At 43.1% G+C, this 21,968-nt stretch overlaps 2 protein-coding genes across 2 annotated transcripts in view; both read right to left on the bottom strand.

Moving 5' to 3' along the window:
- LOC146714734 (Fc receptor-like protein 5) overlaps positions 1–21,968 on the bottom strand; it is an 85,100-nt gene that overhangs the window by 49,810 nt on the left and 13,322 nt on the right. The window lies entirely within an intron of this gene.
- On the bottom strand, positions 5,426–10,225 carry LOC146714735 (low affinity immunoglobulin gamma Fc region receptor II-like). Its single transcript, XM_085452625.1, has 4 exons — positions 10,102–10,225; positions 6,726–6,974; positions 6,415–6,525; positions 5,426–5,529 (listed from the first exon to the last, which is right to left on the bottom strand). The coding sequence occupies exons 1-4, from the start codon at positions 10,208–10,210 to the stop codon at positions 5,426–5,428; spliced, it is 573 nt and encodes a 190-aa protein (XP_085308751.1). The 5' UTR covers positions 10,211–10,225.

The following is a 21,968-nucleotide window of genomic DNA, read 5'->3' as shown; positions in this document are numbered from 1 at the left end:
AAAGTTGCATCTGATCAGAAACAAATTATTGGTAACATCTATAACAAACTAATCCAACACAGCTCAACCACTTTCAATCATCTAAAATTAAAGTGGGAAAAAGATTTAAATATTGAAATTTCAGGACACTGGTCAAAGACTAAACTGTCTAGATTTAGATCAGATCTGGATCCTACCTGTGACAAATGTAAGCAGGCTCCAGCCACCCTTCTACATGTTTTGGGCATGTCCAATGCTTCATCAGTTTTGGCAATTAGTTTTCTCTACTTTGTCAAAAATTTTAGGAGAGCCATTTGATCCATATCCCTTTGCTGGTCTATTCGGTACCGTCCCGCAGGGTATGCACCTGAACAAACATAAGCTGAAAACGATAGCCTTTTGAACTCTGTTAGCTAGGAGACGTGTGTTGCCTCAAAGCCTCAAAAGATCCACGTCCAGCTTCTACAATACACCCCCCCCCCCTTTCCTTTTCCCCCCTTTCTTTCCTTTAATTCTGGCAGATGGGAGGGTGGGTTTCAGTTTTTTAAGTAGTATGCTCTACTGCTTGTATGTTTAATTTGTTGTTTGTGATTGAACAAAAACCTTTTTCAATAAAAAATACTTTGATTATAAAAAATAGCTCTGTTAAACACTTAAACAAAGAAAAGGAAATGACATTTGGCAAAACATCTGCTTGATGTCAGATCAGTTTTTGTCATTACAAACAGTTTTTATATGTTACACTGTAAAGCATTATATTTATGTGCGTTTTTCTCTTAACTCTGTGTCACGGTACTGGGTCGCGTGACCCAGTATTTGAGTTTTAATGTATCTTTTTGTATTCATTTGTGTTCTAGTTTCAGTTTAGCTCAACTAGTTAATTTCTAGGTTGCTGTTTAGTCCTTTGTTTCTTAGTTCCTTTTGTCTTCTCCCCCTGTACTAAGTCTCCCTGGCTCGTGCGTCTACCTGTCATGTTTCATGTTTGTTTGTTTTCCCCTAAATAAACACTCACTTTTCGTTAAGTCCAGTTTTGTCTCCTTGCCTCTGTCTGCACTCGGGTCCTCTACTCTCAAGTCTTATTATTAATTATTAAGTTCAATCATCATCTATTTTGTATACTTGATACAGGCAACCTGAGACAGCAACAGGAGAGCCGGTCATTTTATTCGCAAGTACCATATGCTTCTGCCGTACAGGAAGTACAGGGAGATATTAAACTGATCTGAGAACAGAAATCACGGTTTAATTTAAGCAGCTGATCAGGTTTCAAATGATAGATAAACAATAGAAATAGAAACAGTCAAAAAAAAATTAATATAATAGGTTTCTAAGGGTTAAAAGTGGAGAACAAAGTTGTAATAGTTCACTGAAACTATGGCTGAAATGTTAAACTTGTTTTAAAATGACTAAAGCTAAACATAATTGATAGATTTCTGAAGGCACCACAGACAAAAATACTAATGACTAAAACTATCAACAAGCTGTTAAAACTATAAAATTTGATAATTGTGGATTAATAGGTGAGACAGTCAAGTAACCACTACTTATAAGTGTGATCTGAATGTAAAGTGAGGTAGAATAAGCTGCAACTAGAGTGCAGATTAAAAATTGTTTGGTGAGTTTAATAAAAGCATTAATGTCAGGTTGTTGAGAGTTACAAATCAGACATTTTGACATAAAGCAAATCAGTAAAAGTGGAAGACGGAGGATGGAAAACATACAAAAACTCAATTACTGATGACGTGTTCAGTTTTTTCTTAAGGAAGTACAGGAGAATGTCTGCCGTTAAAATGATTTAATTTGCTTCAGCAGTTGAAAGTTGAAAGCAGTTGAAAGTTTACAGTGCTTGACCTCCATGTGAAATTAGCTGTCTGTGTTCACACAAAGTCACAAGTCAGGCCATACAGTTTTATACCACAACAATAACACATTTTATTATGACTATCTTCTTCCGGAAGTGACGCGGCAGTCCTGCTGTCTCCCTGCCGGATCTTCTCCTCCCTCCATTCACATCCAACTGCGCCTCGAATCTGCTCCTTTCTTGGAATAACAGAGACAACACACTCCCTGCCTAGCCTTGATTATCAATATTATCCTGCTGATTTTGTTTATTATCTAAGTTTGAGACATTCTGTTTGGACTCCCTTGGCCCAGAATATATCACCCTGACTGTTAACTGGTATAATGTGCAAGCATGTCGCAAAAAACCCTCTGCAGTCTACATGTCAATCACGATAATTCAATTCAGTAAGTGTTAAATGAAGCTTTTGACCCTCAAAACAAGGAGTGCCAACTCTTAAATGAGTACATCACAATGTGTATATAAAAATCATAAAAACCAGCTTTATTTAATCATTTTATTCCTATCAAATCCTGTGATCAAGTCAGTGCTAAATCAAATGGCCTCCTTTGGTCAGTTACTGGGTCTTACAGACCGTCAGCCTGTCCCCATAGGAGGACGCACCAAACGAACACAGGCATTTTACCTTCTAAAAATGATTCAGCGTTTCTTTTAATAATTAGAAGCCCAAGCACTCAAATGAGCAATATACATTTAGCCCTTGCTATCTCTCAACATCAAGGGCTCCAACTTAATGGAATGCTTGGTGTGAAAATCAGATGTTCAACATTAAGCCACAAATATAAATGCATACATTTGGTATTTGAATCTGTTTTATATACACAACATGAATTAATATTAAACCAATTTTTTATGTATCACTTCTTAACACAGTTACAGCTGTAGATGTTCTGTGGTGAGAAAAGAAGGGTTTATATTTATGTTTGAGGGAATGAAGAATCCAGCTCTGAGCTCAGGTGACTGAGGAAATGCTGGGTGCTTAAATGTTAACCTGCTCGATATTAGCTTTAAGGATGTGTTGGGGGGTCACTGGCTGCCCCTCATGCCTGTCCCACCTGTGGCTTCATGTTGTAGACCAATAAACTTTATTGTAAGAGCATCGTCTGCCCTCAATGTAAAGGGAAGTTCTGCTTTGTGAGCTTGAGTCTTTACAGAGACTGTGAAGTTATCTGTACATTACAGGCTTTGTTTAGAGGTTGCAGACAGACTCTGTACCTGTGTGGAGGAGGAAATCATCTGGTTTTACTTTCATTTAAAAATCTTTCTTTTTTTAAATTTTGTTTTGTTTTGTTTTTCACTGCCTTCACCTCAAGATTCAAGACGTTTATTATCATACATACTACAAAACACAAGTGGTTACACAGAGCAATGAAATTCGTACTTTTCCCTTCACACAACCAAATAAACTACTAGCTAAAATAAAGAATAAACCTAACTCTGAGCATAGAAAATAATAAATAAAGTAAAACAAGTGCTTATGTATGCATGTGGTCAGAATTTTAAAAGGAAGTAGTGGCAACACTGTCACAGTGGAAATATATGTACAGAATATGCAATATTAAAATGATTTATAATGTACGAACTGTTTTGCCATCTCACTGGATACACTATATGCGGCGATTGAATAAAGATGGCGAAAGTAAAATAATACATTTACATATATGTCTGTTTTTATACAATATAGTGGGTTTCTGCATTTCACATTAAACAAATATACCTCAGGTATATAAAAGCTGTAAGAAAACTTGATGGCAAATGATGGCAAGAACTTCAGAGTAAAAACAAACTGTTTCATTTCTCACATATAGATGAATAATATGATACAATATCATTCTGTGTTTAAAATTCAACTGTGTGTGTAGTGGTAGTATGTAGTAGCTAAGCTTGGTAAGTGAATAACTAAACTCCATGTTGACCTATAATTACCTGCAACATAATGAAATGACACATTTCAGTACAAACACTGAATGAAAACTGACTGTACCTTCAGCTCACATCTGCACATTAATGTAAAAAGCACTTCCCTCTGGTTTATGATACTCCCCTGTTAAGATGATCACACCAATCCGCAAAAAAAAAAGGAATTAATACTTTAATATAAAATTTTGAACAACTTTTTTAGCATTAAATTTTGTGTAATCGCTGTTTGTTCTAAGATCTAACAAATTTCCCACGTGTGGGACTATTAAAGGTTATCTTATCTTTAAATTCAATAAGAGAAAAACTCAATTGTATTTATCAGCTCCTGAAATGTTCATATTTTTATTTACAGTTTAATTTGTAAAAACACATCACAAATATTAGTTTCATGAAATCAAAAACAAGTTTCATCTCTAACTGTTCTATGTTTTTATATGTTTTTATACTTTACCATTAGAGGTTTTCACTTGTTTGATTGATTCGTAGACGTCAGCAGTACCTAAAGAAAATTTGTCAGAGTCACATTAATCATTTTATTGCAGTTACACTAAAGATCAGAGCAAAGACAGAAAGACTGTGTGAGTAAAAACCAGGACTGTAAAATCTTTTAACCCTTTAAGACCTACCATAGAACCAAGTCCGCCAGAGCTTATATTATATTTTTACATGCTGTAGTGCCATTTTTGGGAGAATTTCAAGTTGCTATACATCAATACAACCATTCTAGCCCAAATTTTAATAAAATGTATGCATTAAGTCCAAAGAAACTACATAAATTGCAAAAAAGTGCACTAAACTACAAAATAATGGAAAATCGTTTTAGTGAAATTTAAGAGGTTGATTGCTCAAAACTGTAAATACAAAAAAGTTGCTAAATATAGTTTCCAATCACAGGAAATTTATTTTGTGTGTCTTCATAGTTTTATTTTTGAGATACACCGATTTTTATATACTGCAGGAAAAACGAAAATAAATATTATAATGCAAATTTGCAAAAGTTCTAAGCATCCAGGAAACGATACACAAAAGCATAACGCCAAATATGACTTTTAAAAACACCAGTATAGGCTTATAAGGCCCTGAAGGTAAAAAACTACATTTTCCGCAAAAATGACATCACTTCCGGTTTCGGCCAGGTAATAGCGGACATACGACAGTTCGCGCTGATGTCTATTCCAACATAGGAAGTGTTGCGAACAGCTGATCGGATCGACAACGCGTGTTTCTGGAATATAATGTTTTTTTAGCTGCAAGAGCTTTTTATGCAATTTTTGCAAAGCTTTATGTGGAAGGAAACCGTGACCTAGGACAAGCGAATGGCATAACATGTAAGTACAACTTCCGCGGTTTCATATGCAAAAAAAATTATTGCGCTACCTTACATGGTTCCAGTTCTACAGAGATTTAAAAATAGTTACGCAAAATGGTAAATGGCCTGTATTTGTATAGCGTTTTACTAATCCCTAAGGTCCCCAAAGCGCTTTACACATCCAGTCATCCACCCATTCACACACACATTCACACAATGGAGCGTGCCCACTCCGACCGGTTTTAAAGGGTTAATTGTTCATTGAAAAACTGCTGAATACAAACTGGACCTAAGTAATTTTTGTGTTAATGAAGGTTTAATAAAAGTCAATATTAATAATGATAATAAAGATCAGTTTAAATGCTGACCCCGTTGAAGCGAGCCGTACACATGAGTTTCATTCTGGGTGACTTCATGATTTGTGGAGGAGCCCGGACTGTGACTCTCAGACTGGATCGACCTAAAACATAAAATAAAGACAATAAACTCAAAAGTAACTGATGTTTGTTTAAAATAATAATAAAAAGTATTTTACCAACCTGGTGAAGCAGGAATCTGTGAAAGAGACAAATGTTATTTCATATGTTTGTGATGTATAAATTGTTCCACTGACATTTTGTCACAGCTGCGACGGCAGGGGTTATGGTAAAGACCCAAACGCAGGCACTGAATTTGATGAGAATGGCCTTCATTCATGGGGAGGGCAGGATACAATAAGAGCATGGATGGTGTACACAGAAACTAAGGAAACTATAAACTGGGAAAAATAACAAATCAGACCTGAAGACACGGAGGGAGAAAGTCAGGGCGATGACATGGGGAGGAAACGCGGGGAGACAACACAAACAGACCAGCAATAAGCAAAAGGAAACACAGGGCTTATATACACAGTCGAGTAATCAGGGAATAGGAGACAGGAGAGAAACACAGCTGGGAGAAATCAGAGCTGACGAGACAAGGGGAAGCAAAACCAGACACACTAACATAAGATAAACAATAACAATAAAACAGGAAACTCAACACACAGGCAAAGACATAGAGTCAGAGATGCGGGACTTACACAGAGACCTGACTACAGTGGAACAGAGGGAACACACACAGGCAGGGATGACTAGACATGGAACACAGAATAACATGAGGGGCAAAGAGATCTAGAAATACCAAGACTAAAACACAGACGGTAATAACATCAGGGAAATAATTAATAAACAATTCAACTAACTGGGTCACAGACCCAGGACCATGACACATTTTGTGTCATGAGATCAGAAGTATATGTGTGAATAATTAAAGTGTATGTAGTAAATAAACTCTCTAATACAGCATGAAAAGAAGAGGCTCTTACACTTGGACTGTCTGCAGCGATACAACAAGAGGAGGAGAATAATAATGAGAGAGACTCCACAAACCAGTCCAACAATCAACCACACAGGAGATGATGAAGAGCTGTCAGCTCCTGACACAGTTAGACGAATGACAAACAGTAATAAAATATTAATAAAGTATAATTCTATTTTATATTTTACCACATGATTTTATAAAGGTTCTCACAAAATAGATCCAAAATAAATCAAGCCTTAAACAGGTAATCTAATGTTCCTTCTTAATCAAAAAACTCATTTAAAAAAACACATCAAATGTTTTGATCCTGCTCACCTTTAACTGACATCCAGCTCTGTGCTGACTCTCTTCCTGAGTACTGACACTTGTAGAAACCTTCATCAGACTTTGACACTGCAGAGATTTTCAGCTCCCCTCGGGTATCATTTTGAATAAGTTTGTCATTGTGATAGAAAAACACATTGGAAAGTATTTTTTGTGTTTTCAAACTGCAGCTCAGATTAACAGAAGCTCCCTCAGTCACAGGATGAACAGGACTCACCAGGATAGGACCATTACCATCATCTGTGAAACAATCACACACAATTGTTTCAGTCACATCAGCTGGTGCACACTTGTAGAAAAGTGAACATACATTAATAGGAACAGATTGTGCAGATCTTTATAATTATAATGCCGCAATCTATTTAAAATGTTTTAACTGAGGCTGTGATCACGATGTTACGATGTTTATACTTGACTACTGTAGTACTGAGGCATCGATCGAGCAAAGCTGCAGGAGGAGAGGTGGGGCAGAGTATTTCATGGAGCTGTGCACAGTGCAAGTAAGATAAAGAATGTTCTGCTGCTCTGAACTTCCTGACTGGCTCTTCACTGAAGAGAACTCACACACAGCACAACCTCTGATACAACTGCACGTTTTAACATAATTATCTTTAGGAATAACACTTTGATGACAGACACATTGAGCTTTTACGTGGTTTGACTACAAAGGAGAACATATAAAAAACTTTGTCTGCAAATTCTGACAAACAGGATTATGAAACGATTGACTGAAATGAGACAAACAATCAAAAATATTTTGGCTGCCCCTGGGTGGGTCCGGGATGGGCGTGGAGGCTTGGGGGTCTGGTGGTGTTCCGCCCCCGGTCTGGGGTGCTGGCTGGACCTTGGGGGCTTGGGTTCTGGCTGTTGTGTCGCCGGAGCTGTGGGCGGGTGGGTGCAGGGGGGCTCAGCCCCAGTGCAGGGGACCTCTGGTGCATCGGCCAAACTAGGGGGCTCTCTAACTGGTGGGGAGGTTGTTATATCTTTGCAGGTGGTCTCCTCTCTACAGGAGCTCACTCTGCAGGTGGGGGGCGAGATATAGGAGAGGTGGAGAATGAACTCAACCTGGGTGTCTATTGCCTTGTGTAGTTTGGAGATGATTGGATGATGGGGTGGGTGCAGTTTTCTCTGTGGTGGAGTCAGGTGGGCTGCCCCGGACTCTGTGGGGCTGGGCGGTGCTGCTGCTGCGGTCCCCGATCCGGATGGGCCTGGGCCCCCTTGCCCTGGTGGGTTCCAGAGTGTGGGGGTGCCTACTGGGGTCAGCGGGGGAGCTGGCCCCAGGGAGGGGCCGCTTGCCCCTCCCTTTCTTCCCTCCCAATCCTCAGCTGCCTCCCTATTCCCGCTCTACCACACCCACCCACACGCGCAGGGCTTGGGGTGCAGGTATGTCACCAGGGTGCAGGGGAGGCACTCCCCCTCTGTCCCTTTCTGGCCGCCTGTGCCTCAATTTTATTCTGCAACCTAGACATCCACATTACTCACACTCTCACGTAACACGTACATATAGGGCCTTGGGGGTGGGCACATTTTACAGCATCCAGAGGATGGTCGGCGTATTCCAACCCACCTCTGGCGCTGGTGCCCTACCCTTAATTTTAAATGCATTTAGACACTAAGGGTTTTCGGGAGGAGCCGTGCTGCCCTCTGAGAGGAAGCAGGAACCATGCTCTCCTGAGTTTTAAATGCACTTTAGAACAGCACACAGCAACACTACATATGAGTGGGTGTAGGGAGGTTTGGGGTCTTCACTCACCCCGGTTGTGTTAGCCGTCAGGGCTGGGGGGCTGGGAGGAGGTGCTGGCCGTCAGACTGGGGTCTGGGATGCGGGGCCTCCCTGCTACTGCAGATAAGGAGGTGGTCCGCTTGCCTCCACCCCAGAGAGAAGGGTTACATGTCCTGGGTCTAGGTGCGGCTTGCCCCTCTGGGGGCGGGGGTACCTGGACCTGAGATATAGAGTATGTTTGGGGAGTGTGACTGTCTGTGCAGTGTCTATTTGTGTCTGTCTACACGTTGGTTGAGTGCCGAGTATTTGGTTGTGCATATGGGGGTAGGAATGCACGTTTGTGTCCGCGTGCGCCTGTTCATCTGTGTCTATATGTCAGGTTGGGTCTTAGACTCGACCACTCTGGGAACATCTCAGGCCCTCCAAAGTACGGAGGCCTATCTCCCCTCACCACACTCCCTGCCGGTGGCTGATGCCCTCAGACGTTGGTGTGTTGTTGGTCCTTGTTGACTGGGGCTGGGGGCTCATGTATGTACCGGCTCACTCCTGGTGGCCGATTGGCGGGGCCTGGCACTTGGGACCCTTCCAGGGGGTGGGGTGCCCTCAGGCCTCTGGTCTCTGGGCCTGAAGCTCGGTCCTCTCTGGCACAGCTGGCTGCCGGCAGAGCCCGCGGACACGCCACTGCAACCCCCTCTGGCCTCTGCTCCGTAGCTGCTGGGTGACCTCTCGTTTGGGGCTCTACTCAGCTCTTCCCAGGAGGGTGGCACGGTTCTCCCCCTTTTGGTGGTCCTCCTCAATTCCTCGTACTCTGGGGCCTCTGGATATCTGGGGCCTGGATCTCCTCCATACCTGCTTCATGCCCTGGAAGACGGGGCTATGGCTCCCCACACTCCCTAGCAGATCATTACATGGAGAAACCTTTGGAATACAAGCATGCTGATCCACACAGGTGTGCACACAGGTGTACACACGGGTGTTCACAGACGCGGACTACACCTTTCTTGGCTGCTGCCTCAAAGCACATTGTGCACTGTCTATCTTGCGTGCTGCACAATATCGTTTAATATTTAGTATCTACTGTTATCTACTGCTAGCTAGTTTATTGTGATGGTGCTGTATTTATTATGTTGCTCTTTTTTTGTTTGCTTTCTCTTCTGTTTTTTTTCTCCATACAGGTGATCCAGGTGTTTTGTTTGTTTTTCTTTCTTTCTTCCCCCCTTTCTCACCGGCTCTTCTCCCCTCTGGTTTTCTTTCTCTCCTTCTCTTTCTTTCATTCTTTCTCCCTGTCCTATCCCCCAGTCATGTCTGTCCCGTTTGTAGCAATCGAAAATAAAATAAATACATAATTATAATAAAGGTCAATCAAATGGACCAATATGGTAAGGCCATGATGATCCACTTGGTAAAAGAAATCCGCTTGGCATCTTTCTTGGCCTTAAGACAACAATTCTGATGGCTAACGATCCAAACGGGACAAAAAAATATATATATATATATATTTTGCAGTTTGGTTCTAAGTGTCTGAAATCCTCATTTTTGTTTGTTTTGCCACATAGAATTACTTCACATACAGCAAAGCTGGGACAAATGTTCATGTGACGTCTAAATCATTCAGACCCAAGAAGTAAATGTATAATAACATACTCTGTACAGTGATGTTGACTGCACTGCTGAACTTTCCTGATCCAGACTCACACCAGTACACTCCAGTATCTGACTTTGATGTGTGGATGTTACATGTGGATCCAGTCATTCTCCTACAGACAGAGTACAGTCGGCCGTCCTCAGAGAACTTTATCACTCTCCACTCAGTGAAGTTTCCCTCACAGGTCAGTGAGACAGAGTCAGAGGTGAAGTGTTGCACTCTGTCAGGACTCACTGTGAGAGACGCTGCTGAATGAACATCTGGAAACAACATGCAGTGAAAAGACAAAGCTCACAGATGTTAGGATTCACAATATCCGTTGGGCATCTTTCTTTGCCTTTAGACAACAATTCTGATGGCAAAAGAGCCAAACGGGACAGGCAAAAAAAAAAAAAAAAAAAAAGGATTCACAATATCACAGTGAAAATAGTTGTTTGTTTTCTTCTCAACATCAGCTACTAATTCAATGAGTGAGATAGTGTATATTTGGTCAAACTGCAGTTTTTTTGGCTTGAACATAAGCCTTATCATCTCTTTTGGCTCTTGACGAAGGTTTCTCCTCTCCTCCTCTCCCTTATCTTCCCTGCTTATCCTCTTGTGTCCTTGTCTAGTCTTGTGGATTTTTGTATTACTTTCCCTGGAACACTCTCACAGTCTGTTCTCTAAAACCTAAAAGAGGAATTATGGATTTGATCAACTGGTCCCTGAATGCAATTGACACCCTTTTCTCAACAAGAAGTCTGGGCTCGGGTGAGCCTGAGTGTCCTGGAGGTACTTTCCCTGCTGGATACACGATGGACGGGTGGCATAACTGGAGGATCGTGTGCCTGGCGGGACTGTCGATCGAAGACACTGAAGATATCTACCTATTCGGAACCATGATAACAGGGTTCTTGCTGATCTGAGCTGGCTTGGCCATGGCTTATCAGAGAATTAAGAAAGTGGAACCGGCTGTTCAAACCCCCACAAGGCTGCCCGCTGGGATTGAAATGATGGGACGAGGCGTGAGTTCGCAAAATGGGCTCGTTGAGTGCAGCATAAGATCTTGGAGAAGCTTGTGGCTGCCGTGAACACTCAGAATAAGACCTCTGAGGGCAAATTGGATTACATCTTGGAGAAGCTCACTGCTGTCGTGAGTTCTCAGAATCTGCTCTTTGAGCACAAGAATGACAACATCACGGAGCGTAAGTTTGATAACATCATGGAGAAGCTCACGGCTCTCCAACGGGAGATTGAGAGATCAGTGTGGACTGTTAGAACAGCTTTGAAATTCATATGAGTTGTTCACACTAAAGTAAAAACCACCATCACTTCATGCAGCTACCACTTCGGCACCAGCTGTGGTCTCATGGCTGGAGCTGAACAAAAACACCCTGATAACAGACTGTGCTTTCACTGTCCTTCCTGTCCTACGCAAGGCCACCTGGGTTGGCTGGAAGACTGTTTACTTAGCCCGGCAGGGCGAAGGACACTGTCTCAGCTGAACTCTGGACACACACACACACACACACAGACATCCCCCCTTTCCCTCCAAACGCCTCCGACGCTTATTCCCTTCCGATGCTGACGGTGGATCAAGGAGACCAGCGCACAGGCTGCAGGCCCGGATGCACTGTCTACACTGGCTGTCTCTCACCCTTTACCCATCCCTGTTGCTTGTCATGTGTTTGTTTGGTGTATTAAGAGTTTTTTCATGTGCTATGTGCAGAGGTGTTTTTTTCTGTTCTCAAACTGATCTCCCTGTTGGAGCTCAGTCTGGGGGGAGTTATTTTTTTCTCCTTGTCTTTCCTCATGTTGTGCATTTTCCATTGTTATACCTCTCTGACCTGTCTTCCCCATGTGATGTTTTTGTGTAATGTATGTATGGCGGGAAGGGTAAGATGGCGCTGGCCAGGCAATGGTCGGCAGCCTTAACATGAAATTTCCCACTCGCGGGACTAATAATAAAGGTATCTTATATTAGACTCACGGGTCCAGAATTAAAAGGGGAAAAAAAGAAAATCACATAAATCAAATATTAAACATAAAAAGAATAAAATATATAAACAAATCCTTATTTTTTACAAAAAAAACAGATGAATCGAAGAAGGATCGAATGGGCCGTAGCAATGGGCCAGACAGCCCAATCTCCAGAGGCACCTCCTACAGGACACTCCGAATGACACCGTTGAATGTAGACTTGTAGTCAAGACCGCCTAATCCAAGACCAAGACAAGACCAAGACCAGGGGGTATCGAGACCAAGACAAGACCAAGACCAAGAACAAGTTGAGACGAGCCCAAGACCGAGACCGAGTCAAGACGAGACCAAGACAAAAAAAGTCTTTAAACTGCAGCCAGATGCTATTCTATGCAGGACACCTTAAACTAGTTTTTTAATTAAGCAGCAAGGCAGAACAAAGTCGGGCCTGTATCAAGACACAGGGACTAAACCCCAATTCAACCAGACCCAGAACTGATCCGGAATTAAAACAGGACTACAACAGTTCAAAATCAGGACTACTGAGAACTTAACCAAGACAGAACCAGAATCAGAACTAGATGATAGTAGCACTAAAAAAATCATCATAGACCTGCACTACACTTATTAAGTACAATATTTAGATTGAGAAAAGTTTATATAATTATTTAGCCTTGTTGTGCAAACAAGCCTGCATAACTTAATAAATATAGAATTTGAAAAGTAACAAATGGTATCTAAAGAGAAACACTAGGTACTAGGTACATGTTCTGATGAGTTTTGGCAAACAACCATTTGACTAACATGTGTGTCTCACCTGCTCTTGTTCCATCTCTGTTCTGTCGTCATTCTCTCTCTCCCTCTCTGCTCCTCTCTCTCCCTCTTTGTGATGACAATCAAGCCAAACACCAACATCATCAAATATACAGTTGAAACCAGATATTTACTCTTCAGATCAAAACACAAACACTTTTTTAATTGTAACATCAAATCAGACTAAATGTTTATTTTTTTAGATTGATAAATATAAAAAACATATTTGTTAACTTTAAGAGTAAAGAGAGAAACTATCTGTGTTTCTTAATTGCAAATGGCACCAAATTGTATTCAAAATTGAGCCACACTTATGGAGCTCCACAATTCTTTTCCTGGTGTTTTGATTGACATCTCTTGATTTTCCCATGTCACAGAAACAGGCTCTGTGTTTTGCCTTATATGCATCCACAGGTGTGCCACCAATTTACTCACATGGACTCTACTAACCTATCAGAAGCTTCTTCAGCTCAGAATGAAATCGTCTGGAGTTTTCTTATTAATTAACAATAAACTTAGTGTATATGTACTCCTAAATTTGATGAAAGTGATTAAAGTAGACAGCTCCCTCTTTTTATTCTGACATTTAACTAATTCAAAAGATATTTCAACATTTATTTATCTAAAACAAAAGTTTACTCTAAATTGATGTTTAACAGTAAAAAACAGTTTTTATGTTTTCTCCATAAAGTGTATGTAAATATCTGGTTTCAACTGTGAATATACTGCTGTGTATTGAAATTCCTCTTGTTTTGCATAGAAATATACTAAACAACATCCAAAGCATAATATATAAAATAACATCTACCTGAGTTTTTTTCTTTGAAAGAAGCTCCTTATGTCCATTGTTGTGTACATCAGTACACAATTGAAACCGATTTAGAGAGTTTGTTTAGTCGTGGAGGGTAACAACTGAAAATATGAAATGTACGTAAGCTAAGACTCTCTAAAAAATCAGCATTGCTGTTCGGCTTTTTATTTATCCATTTGTTGATTCACTCGAAGAGCAAGTAACGCAACCAAGTGATCAGTTTGATATCAATCTTTTGTGATACACCGTCATATTTACATTATTAGTTCAGTACGAATGATTTGCTTTGGTACCTGGTCAAACTTAAGCTCTCCTCTGTCTGCAGCAAACTCGCAGGCAGCAGCTTCTCCCCCCTCGCTCACATGGGTGCTGTGCTCACTCGTCCAGTGCCTGAGCTCGGATCATACCAAAATTAGGGGGAATTTACGACGATGCGCTCTGTGCTTCGTGTGTTGTTTTTGTTTTATACAGTTGTCAGTCAGGCATCTAACTAAAAAATTACACTCCAAAAGACCCCATGCTTCTGAAAAAATGACCCGGGCTTAAGCCCAGTAAGCCACCCCCCCCCCCCCCCCCCCGCTCCGCTGATGGTTGACTCCAAATCTTCCGAACACTATGTCGATTTGAGAACGCAAGACCGAAACAGCGAGACCAAGACCGAGACCAAGACAAAAGTCCGTCGAGACCAAGACAAGACCAAGACAAAAGTCCGTCGAGACCAAGACCGAGACCAAGACAAAAGTCCGTCGAGACCAAGACGAGACCAAGACCACGTAAAAGTGGTCTCGAGACTGGTCTCAAATTCAAATTCAAATTCAAATTTTATTTGTCACGTACACAGTCATACACAGTACGATATGTAGTGAAATGCTTGGACAACTGCTCGTGACCTAAAGAAAACAAAAAAGGAAAAGGCTATGAATAAGATAGGAAATAAATATGAAAAATTAAAAAGGGTAAATTTAACTAGGAAGGAATAAAATATAAATTAAGGTTAAAAATGAAATAACTGTACAACACACTGGGAAAGAATAAGATAAAATATATAAATTAAATTGAAAATAAAATAACTGTACAACAAAATACACAATATAGAACTATATAAGAATGTATGAACAAAATACACAAGAAGTATAAATAAATATATACACAATAACAGCAGCAGTGATTTAAGTGATGAAGTGAAACCAAAGTCCAGAATGTCCAGTGTGTGTGTAAGAACTATATGTGTGGGTCAGTACTGTGTGGTGGTGTGATTGTGATTGAGAGACCGTATCGCCTGCGGGAAGAAGCTCCTCCTCAGTCTCTCTGTGTTGGTCTTCAGGGAGCGGAATCGCTTTCCTGACCTCAACAGAGAGAACAGTCTGTTGTTGGGATGGCTGAGGTCCTTCACGATCTTCCTGGCCTTGGTCCAGCACCGCCTGCTGTAGATTGAGTGCAGGTCAGGGAGCTCGGAGTGGATGGTGCGCTCAGCTGATCGCACAACCCTCTGTAGAGCTCGTCTGTCCTGCATGGTGCTGTTCCCGAACCAGGTTAAGATGTTTCCCGCCAGGATGCTCTCTATGGTGCACGAGTAAAAGTTCCTGAGCACCTTGGAGGGCAGTTGGAAGTCTCTCAAGCGTCTGAGGTGGTAGAGACGCTGTCGGGCCTTTTTCACCACAGTGTTGATGTGACAGGACCATGACAGGTCCTGCGTGATGTGAACTCCGAGGTATTTGAAGCTGTCCACTCTCTCCACTGGGCACTCGTTGATGACGGGGGTCTGGTAGTTCCTCTCCTGCTTAGTGCTGAAGTCCACTATCAGCTCCTTTGTCTTACTGACATTTAGAAGGAGGTTGTTCCTCTGGCACCAGTTCTCCAGATTCCTAATCTCCTTCAGGTAGGCCGTCTCGTTGTTATCAGAGATCAGGCCCACCACGACGGTGTTGTCAGCAAACTTGATGATGGTGGTGGAGCTGGTAGTGGCCACGCAGTCATATGTGTACAGAGAGTACAGCAGGGGGCTCAGAACACACCCCTGGGGGGCTCCAGTGCTGAGAGTGGTGGAGGCTGAGACATGTCCGCCCATCCTTACTGCCTGTGGTCTGCCAGTTAGGAAGTTGGAGATCCACTGACACATAGATGAGCTGAGTCCCAGATGCTCCAGCTTGGTGGTGAGTGTGGAGGGAATTATGGTGTTAAATGCAGAGCTGTAGTCTATGAAGAGCATTTTAACATAATTCCCCCTTCTAATGTCCAAGTGAGTGAGTGATGTGTGGAGGAGATGAGAGATGGCATCGTCTGTGGAACGATTTGGACGGTAAGCGAACTGTAGTGGGTCCAGTGTGTCTGGTAGTGAAGAAATGATGAAGTCTCTGACCAGGCGTTCAAAGCACTTCATCACTACTGAGGTGAGGGCTACAGGGCGATAGTCATTGAGAGAAGCAGGGTGGGGTTTCTTCGGGACAGGAACAATAATGGACTCTTTGAAGCATGTGGGGATCACCGACTGAGATAAAGAGATGTTGAATATCTCCGTGAACACAGGAGCTAGCTGGTATGCGCAGTCTCTTAGGATACGACCTGGGATGCCGTCTGGTCCTGCTGCTTTCCTGGTGTTCACTCTCTTGAAGGCTCTCCTTACTTCATGCTCGGAGATGACGAGCACGTTTCCGGTGCTGGCAGTATCTTCCTGTCTGCAGCCGTTAGCGCCGCTAGCACTAGCATCGTTGGAGTCCTTAGCTGCAGCCTCGAAGCGAGCATAGAAAGTGTTCAGCTCGTCTGCCAGAGTCACGGCCGCGTTCGTCATACCGGTTGTTGGTGCTTTATAGTCCGTTATTGTCCTTAGTCCCCACCACAGGCTCCTAGAGTCACTCTGTTGGAGTTGTGACTCTAGTTTCCTCCCATAGCGCTGCTTCGCCTCTTTTACCGCCCTCCACACGTTATATGACGCGGCTTTGTACGGGTCCATGTCCCCCATCGTGAGTCCCGTGTTGTAGGCAGCGGTGCGGGATCTCAGAGCGTCGCGGATGGTTTTATCCACCCACGGCTTCTGGTTGGGAAACGTTGTGATAGTCTTTGTCTCCACGGTATCATCCGCTAGTTTCCCGATGAATCCCACAACCGCTTCCGTAAACACGTTGACATCATCATCGGAGCTGTTTCTGAACATGCCCCAGTCTGCGTCATCGAGTGCGTCCTGTAACGCGGCCACTGATTGATCCGTCCAGCGCGCGACCTTCCTCTGAACCGGAACTTCCTGTTTCAGCCTTTGTTTGTATTTTGGCATGAGGAAGATGGCGGCGTGATCAGATTTGCCAAACGGAGGGCGGGATTGTGCCTTGTAGCCGTCCTTGACCGTAGTGTAGCAGTGGTCCAGTGTCCCTTCACCTCTGGTGGGGCAGGTGATGTGTTGATAAAAGTTCGGCGCTGCGTCCCGGTGTTGTGTCTGGTGCTGTGTGAGTGCCTCATGCAGCTCGCATAAGGCGGTGACCGTGTCCGCTTGTGGTGGAATATAAACGGCACTTATAATGACCGATGTAAATTCCCGAGGTAGATAAAAGGGACGACACATGATGGACAGTAGTTCCAGATTTGGTGTGCAGGAGCGTGTGAGAGGAACAACGTTCGCACTGTTGCACCAGTTGTTGTTCACCATTAAACACACGCCGCCTCCCCTTGACTTCCCCGAGTCCCGTGTCCTGTCCATGCGGTGAACCGAGAAGAACTCGGCCGGCTGGATGGCGTGGTCCGGCACCGCTGGGTTCAGCCATGTCTCGGTGAAGCAGAGGAGATTGCAGTCCCGAATGTCTCTCTGGAACTTTATCCTGGCCCTGAGGTCGTCAAGCTTGTTCTCCAGTGACTGGACGTTGGCGAGCAGGATGCTAGGCAGAGGTGTGCGGTGTGCACGAGCTCTCAGCCTGTTCCTGACGCCGGCTCGCTTCCCTCTAGGCCGCCGCTTCCCTTTGTTCTCCCTCAAGATCTCACTCGGCCAGCTCGGATCCGGAGTTAAAAACTTCGAATTGTGAGTACATTGTATACCAATAGAAACAAGAGTGTCACTGTCATACCTAATGTACCCAATGGTGATGATTTTGCCGATTTAGAAACGCTGAAAACTAACTTAAAAAGCAAAGACAAAGAAAAAGTGGTCGGAGCGGTCGTGACGGCAGCCGACCTCACCGGCGCCATCTGCATAATAAACCAAGACCGGTCTCGAGACATCCAACTCTAGTTGAATGCCTTCTCCAAGTCCACAAACCTCAGGTAGAGTGGTTGGGCAAACTCCCATGCACCCTCAAGTATCTTCAAGAGTATAAAGAGCTGGTCCACTGTTCCATGGCCAGGACAAAAGCCAGGGAAGCTGAGTGTGATCCCCCTATAGTTGGAACACCCTCCAGTTCTTCTTCTTAAAGATGGGAACCACCACCCTGATCTGTCAATCCAGAGGTACCGTCCCTGATTTCCACGAAACATTAATAATAATAATAATAATGGATTGCATTTTATATAGCGCTTTTCAAGACCCTCAAAGCGCTTTACAATTCCACTATTCATTCACTCTCACATTCATACACTGGTGGAGGCAGCTATAGTTGTAGCCACAGCTGCCCTGGGGCAGACTGACAGAAGCGAGGCTGCCATATTGCGCCATCGGTCTCTCTGGCCAACACCAGTAGGTGGTAGGTGAAGTGTCTTGCCCAAGGACACAACAACCAAGACAGACAGAGCAGGGGATTTAACCAGCAACCTTCCGGTTACAAGATAAGCTTTTTAACCTATATTAATTGCATTGTAGAGGTGTGTCAAACAACACTGCCCTAAAATGTCCAAAGACTCTGCTTTCTCTTTCTTTTTGGGATTAAGGAGGTCCTCAAAGTTTTCATTCCATGGCCCAACAATATTCCCAGTCAAAGTCAGCAGCACTACACCCACACTATACACAGTGCAGGCAGAGCAATCGCTTTCCCCTCCTGAGTCACCTGACTGTTTGCCAGAATCTCTACGAGGTAATCCAAAAGTCATTTTTCATGGCCCCTCTGAACTCCTCCCACACTCAAGCTTTTGCTTCACTCATTGCCCAAGCCATGTTTCACTTGGCCTGGAGGCAGCTGATTGGTACCGACAAAGTCCCACAGGCTAACCAAGCTCAATAGGACTGCTTCTTCAGCCAGGTTACCACCACGACAGGCACCAACCACTTTGCGGACGCAGCTCAGTGAGCCGGCTTTGGCAATCCAGACTCAATGTCCCCAGTCTCCTTTGGAACACTGTTGAAGCTCTTCTGGAGATGTGAGTTGAAGATCTCACAGACTGGGACCTCTGCCAGGTGTTCCCAGCGCACCGCCATCTGATCCAACTCCCCACCATGTGGTGATCAGTTTACAGCTCAGCCCCTCTCTTCCAGAATATATGGCCGCAGATTTGATGATACGATTAAAAAATCGTTGAAGTCTCCCAGTAGGACAACAGTCCCTAGGTAGAGCACCCTCAAGCAAGCTCACCCAGGACTCAAAGAAGGCTGGATTCCTGGTTTCAGCTGGTATCTCTAAATCTCAAAAGAACTTTCTTTATTGCGTTGCCGATGGCAGATTAATTTGCGTTAATGCTTTAATTTTGACAGCACTAACAAATACTTATGAGTTATTCCCTTCATATTTATTTACAGTTTCCTTCAATCTAAACACAAATTGGTGCCATGTTTAGATTTAAAGCCAAGCTGGTTATTAGTGGAGTTAATAAACATGTTTATTATTTCAGCAGAATTCTTTCCTTTTCTTAAGGTAAAATATTTATCAGGACTTTACCAGCTTTAACCCTGATCACTGTTATTACTGACAGAACAGACAACACTGAGCCTGAAAACAAGCCATGAATCACAAAAAACGCAAAATAAATGGAAAGCAAAGGAGCCGAATACTGACATATGTAAGGTGTTCAGGAAAAATGGGATTTAACCCACTTTATTGTAGCAGCTCATGTATGGCTTGGTGCACCTCTTGCGACATAATGCCCTTTGAGTCATTACTTTGAACCAAGGCAGCAAACGATTAATGGAATAATTTGAATGACTCAATTATAAAAATCATTAATGCGAAGTATTTGCTTCAATGGTTGATGACTCTGTAACACTCAGTCAGCAACGTGAGCAACAGCAACATTTTCGTATCTAACATTCAAGTGTGTAACTGTTAGATAGGAAACACCTAGAAACAGCATAGAAAAAAGTGCTTGAGTGAATGTGCAAGTTGTGTAAAGCGCTTTGAGTGCTCAGAAAGAGTAGAAAAGCATGATATAAGAACCATTTCATTTCCCATTTAAATCAGTCAGCTTGCTGAAGGCTGACCGACATCTTTCCCACTTTCTGCAACAGTGATACCTGCAACAAATGGTGTGTCTACATGGTGGCAGGGGGTGTCGCAGACCATGTTTATTTCAAGGCCTTTCATAACATTATTTTTCAGATTTAAAGTTAAATAATATAAAATATTACATTAACTGTATTTATATTTTTACAAATTTAAAAATATAAGCTCTGCATTTCCACAGGCCAATTAAAATGTACGTCGGCCAGTAAAACTCTGAGCCATTAACATCTGTTTTAGTAGCACACAAACTTCATTAAAGCACAGGTCAAACAGCAGAATGCTGATATGCTCGCTTTTCTCACAGACACACATGCACATTCATTCACTAGCACAGTGGTTCTCAAACTTTTCACAATGAGTACCACTTCATAAAATATATGTCTGAACAAGCCCCTAAAAAAGTCAGTGATCACTGTCAGCCTCAGTTTTTAAAACCTTACAATGTAACTACAGCCCAGCCCATGCAGCAGTGTGTTAATGATTAATCTTATATTGCAGTTTTTGTCCTGACTCAAGTTTGGTCCGTTAACATCATCCTGCCATGCAGTTACATTTGTTCCTAACCATCGGGAACCCTCATTAAGTGGAAAAAAAGTTAGCATTCATCCTCCAGCTTCACTGTTTTTATATTATGCTAACATAGCTGTGTAGCTAGCCAAGCACATTATTATATACCAGCTAGCCTAATTTCAGTAACCCTACAAATACCACTGCTGTTTAATTTTCTGTCTTCATTAATGCTGGAAGTGATAGCAGAGCTGTGGCATTTTGGCCGACGACACGAAATACCATCATGTGGTGGCCTTGCTGGATCCACTGTCCACACGCCGTGTGATGACCCTCCTCTGGGATTCCCCCATCCAAGGGAAACCGCTTTCAAGGCCCTGCTGCTGCGGCGCTACTCCCTCTCCAATGCAGAGCGGCTGAGAAACATCTCTCTCTCTCTGACCTGGGTGACTGCTGTCGAGCTCAAGGAGAGTACACTTTCCTTGATAGGAATGGATGACAGTGGATTCCTCTTCACTCACGTGAACGCTTGCAGAAGAAGTGGATTACATTCTCTTGGCTACCAGGAGGTCTGGCATCCAGGCGATAGTTTCCGACTCACCAACGACATCTCCCGCGCCCCCACCAATTCTCCCAGGTGCCTCCAACTTATTGATGGTGGCTGGGATTGCGGCATGGTGGCACCATGGAAATACGTGACAGCGCTGTGCCGCCTTTGCAGCTTTAAGGGAAAGAAGCCTGCCAGCGGTCGCGGCCACTACGGACCGCTGATAAGGAAAGGCTACTCTTTATAGAGGTCTCACGCTCAGGGACACGTTTTCTGGTTGACGCCGGCTCCCAGAAGATCCTCAGGAACTCTCGTGCCGTCTTTGCATACCTCCACAATGGTATATTATTAATCTTTTAAAAAAACTGTAGATTACCCACGTACCACCAGAGAAAGCCCATGTACCACTAGTGGTACGCGTACCACACTTTTAGAAAGACTACAGTAGCACACATAAACACGCAGACACACATAGAAGCATGTACATAAGTACACAGCAAATGTACCACATCCTGGAGATAAAATACAGTGGAACCCCGACTTACGAATACCCCATTTAACGAAAGATTCAAGTTACAAAGGCACTGAACGGCAATATTTCTGCCCGTGTTACGGCAAAGTGCCCGTGTAACGAAATCCGCTGGCTCTGATTGGCTGAGCCTACAATGCCTTCCGAATCATGTGACAACCCCTTGGCTTTCGTAATTGTGCTTCCCTGTTTCACTTGAACGCCATATTGTTGTTCTAGTTAGCAATTAGCCTATAGCCTATCGTTCAGCGATGGGTGGTTCGACTTTTCAACTTACGAAAGACCCACGGGAACAAATTAATTTCGTAAGTCGGGGTTCCACTGTACTTTCTTTCAGTCTTTTTTGTCTTCTG

The sequence above is a fragment of the Copadichromis virginalis genome, linkage group LG3 (assembly GCF_057382275.1).
Source record: "Copadichromis virginalis isolate Kocher_CV1m ecotype Utaka linkage group LG3, C_Virginalis_male_GT1.1, whole genome shotgun sequence".
NCBI lineage: Eukaryota > Metazoa > Chordata > Actinopteri > Cichliformes > Cichlidae > Copadichromis > Copadichromis virginalis.
The sequence above is the reverse complement of the archived record's forward strand: the minus strand, read 5'-3'. Positions and strand labels throughout refer to the sequence as shown.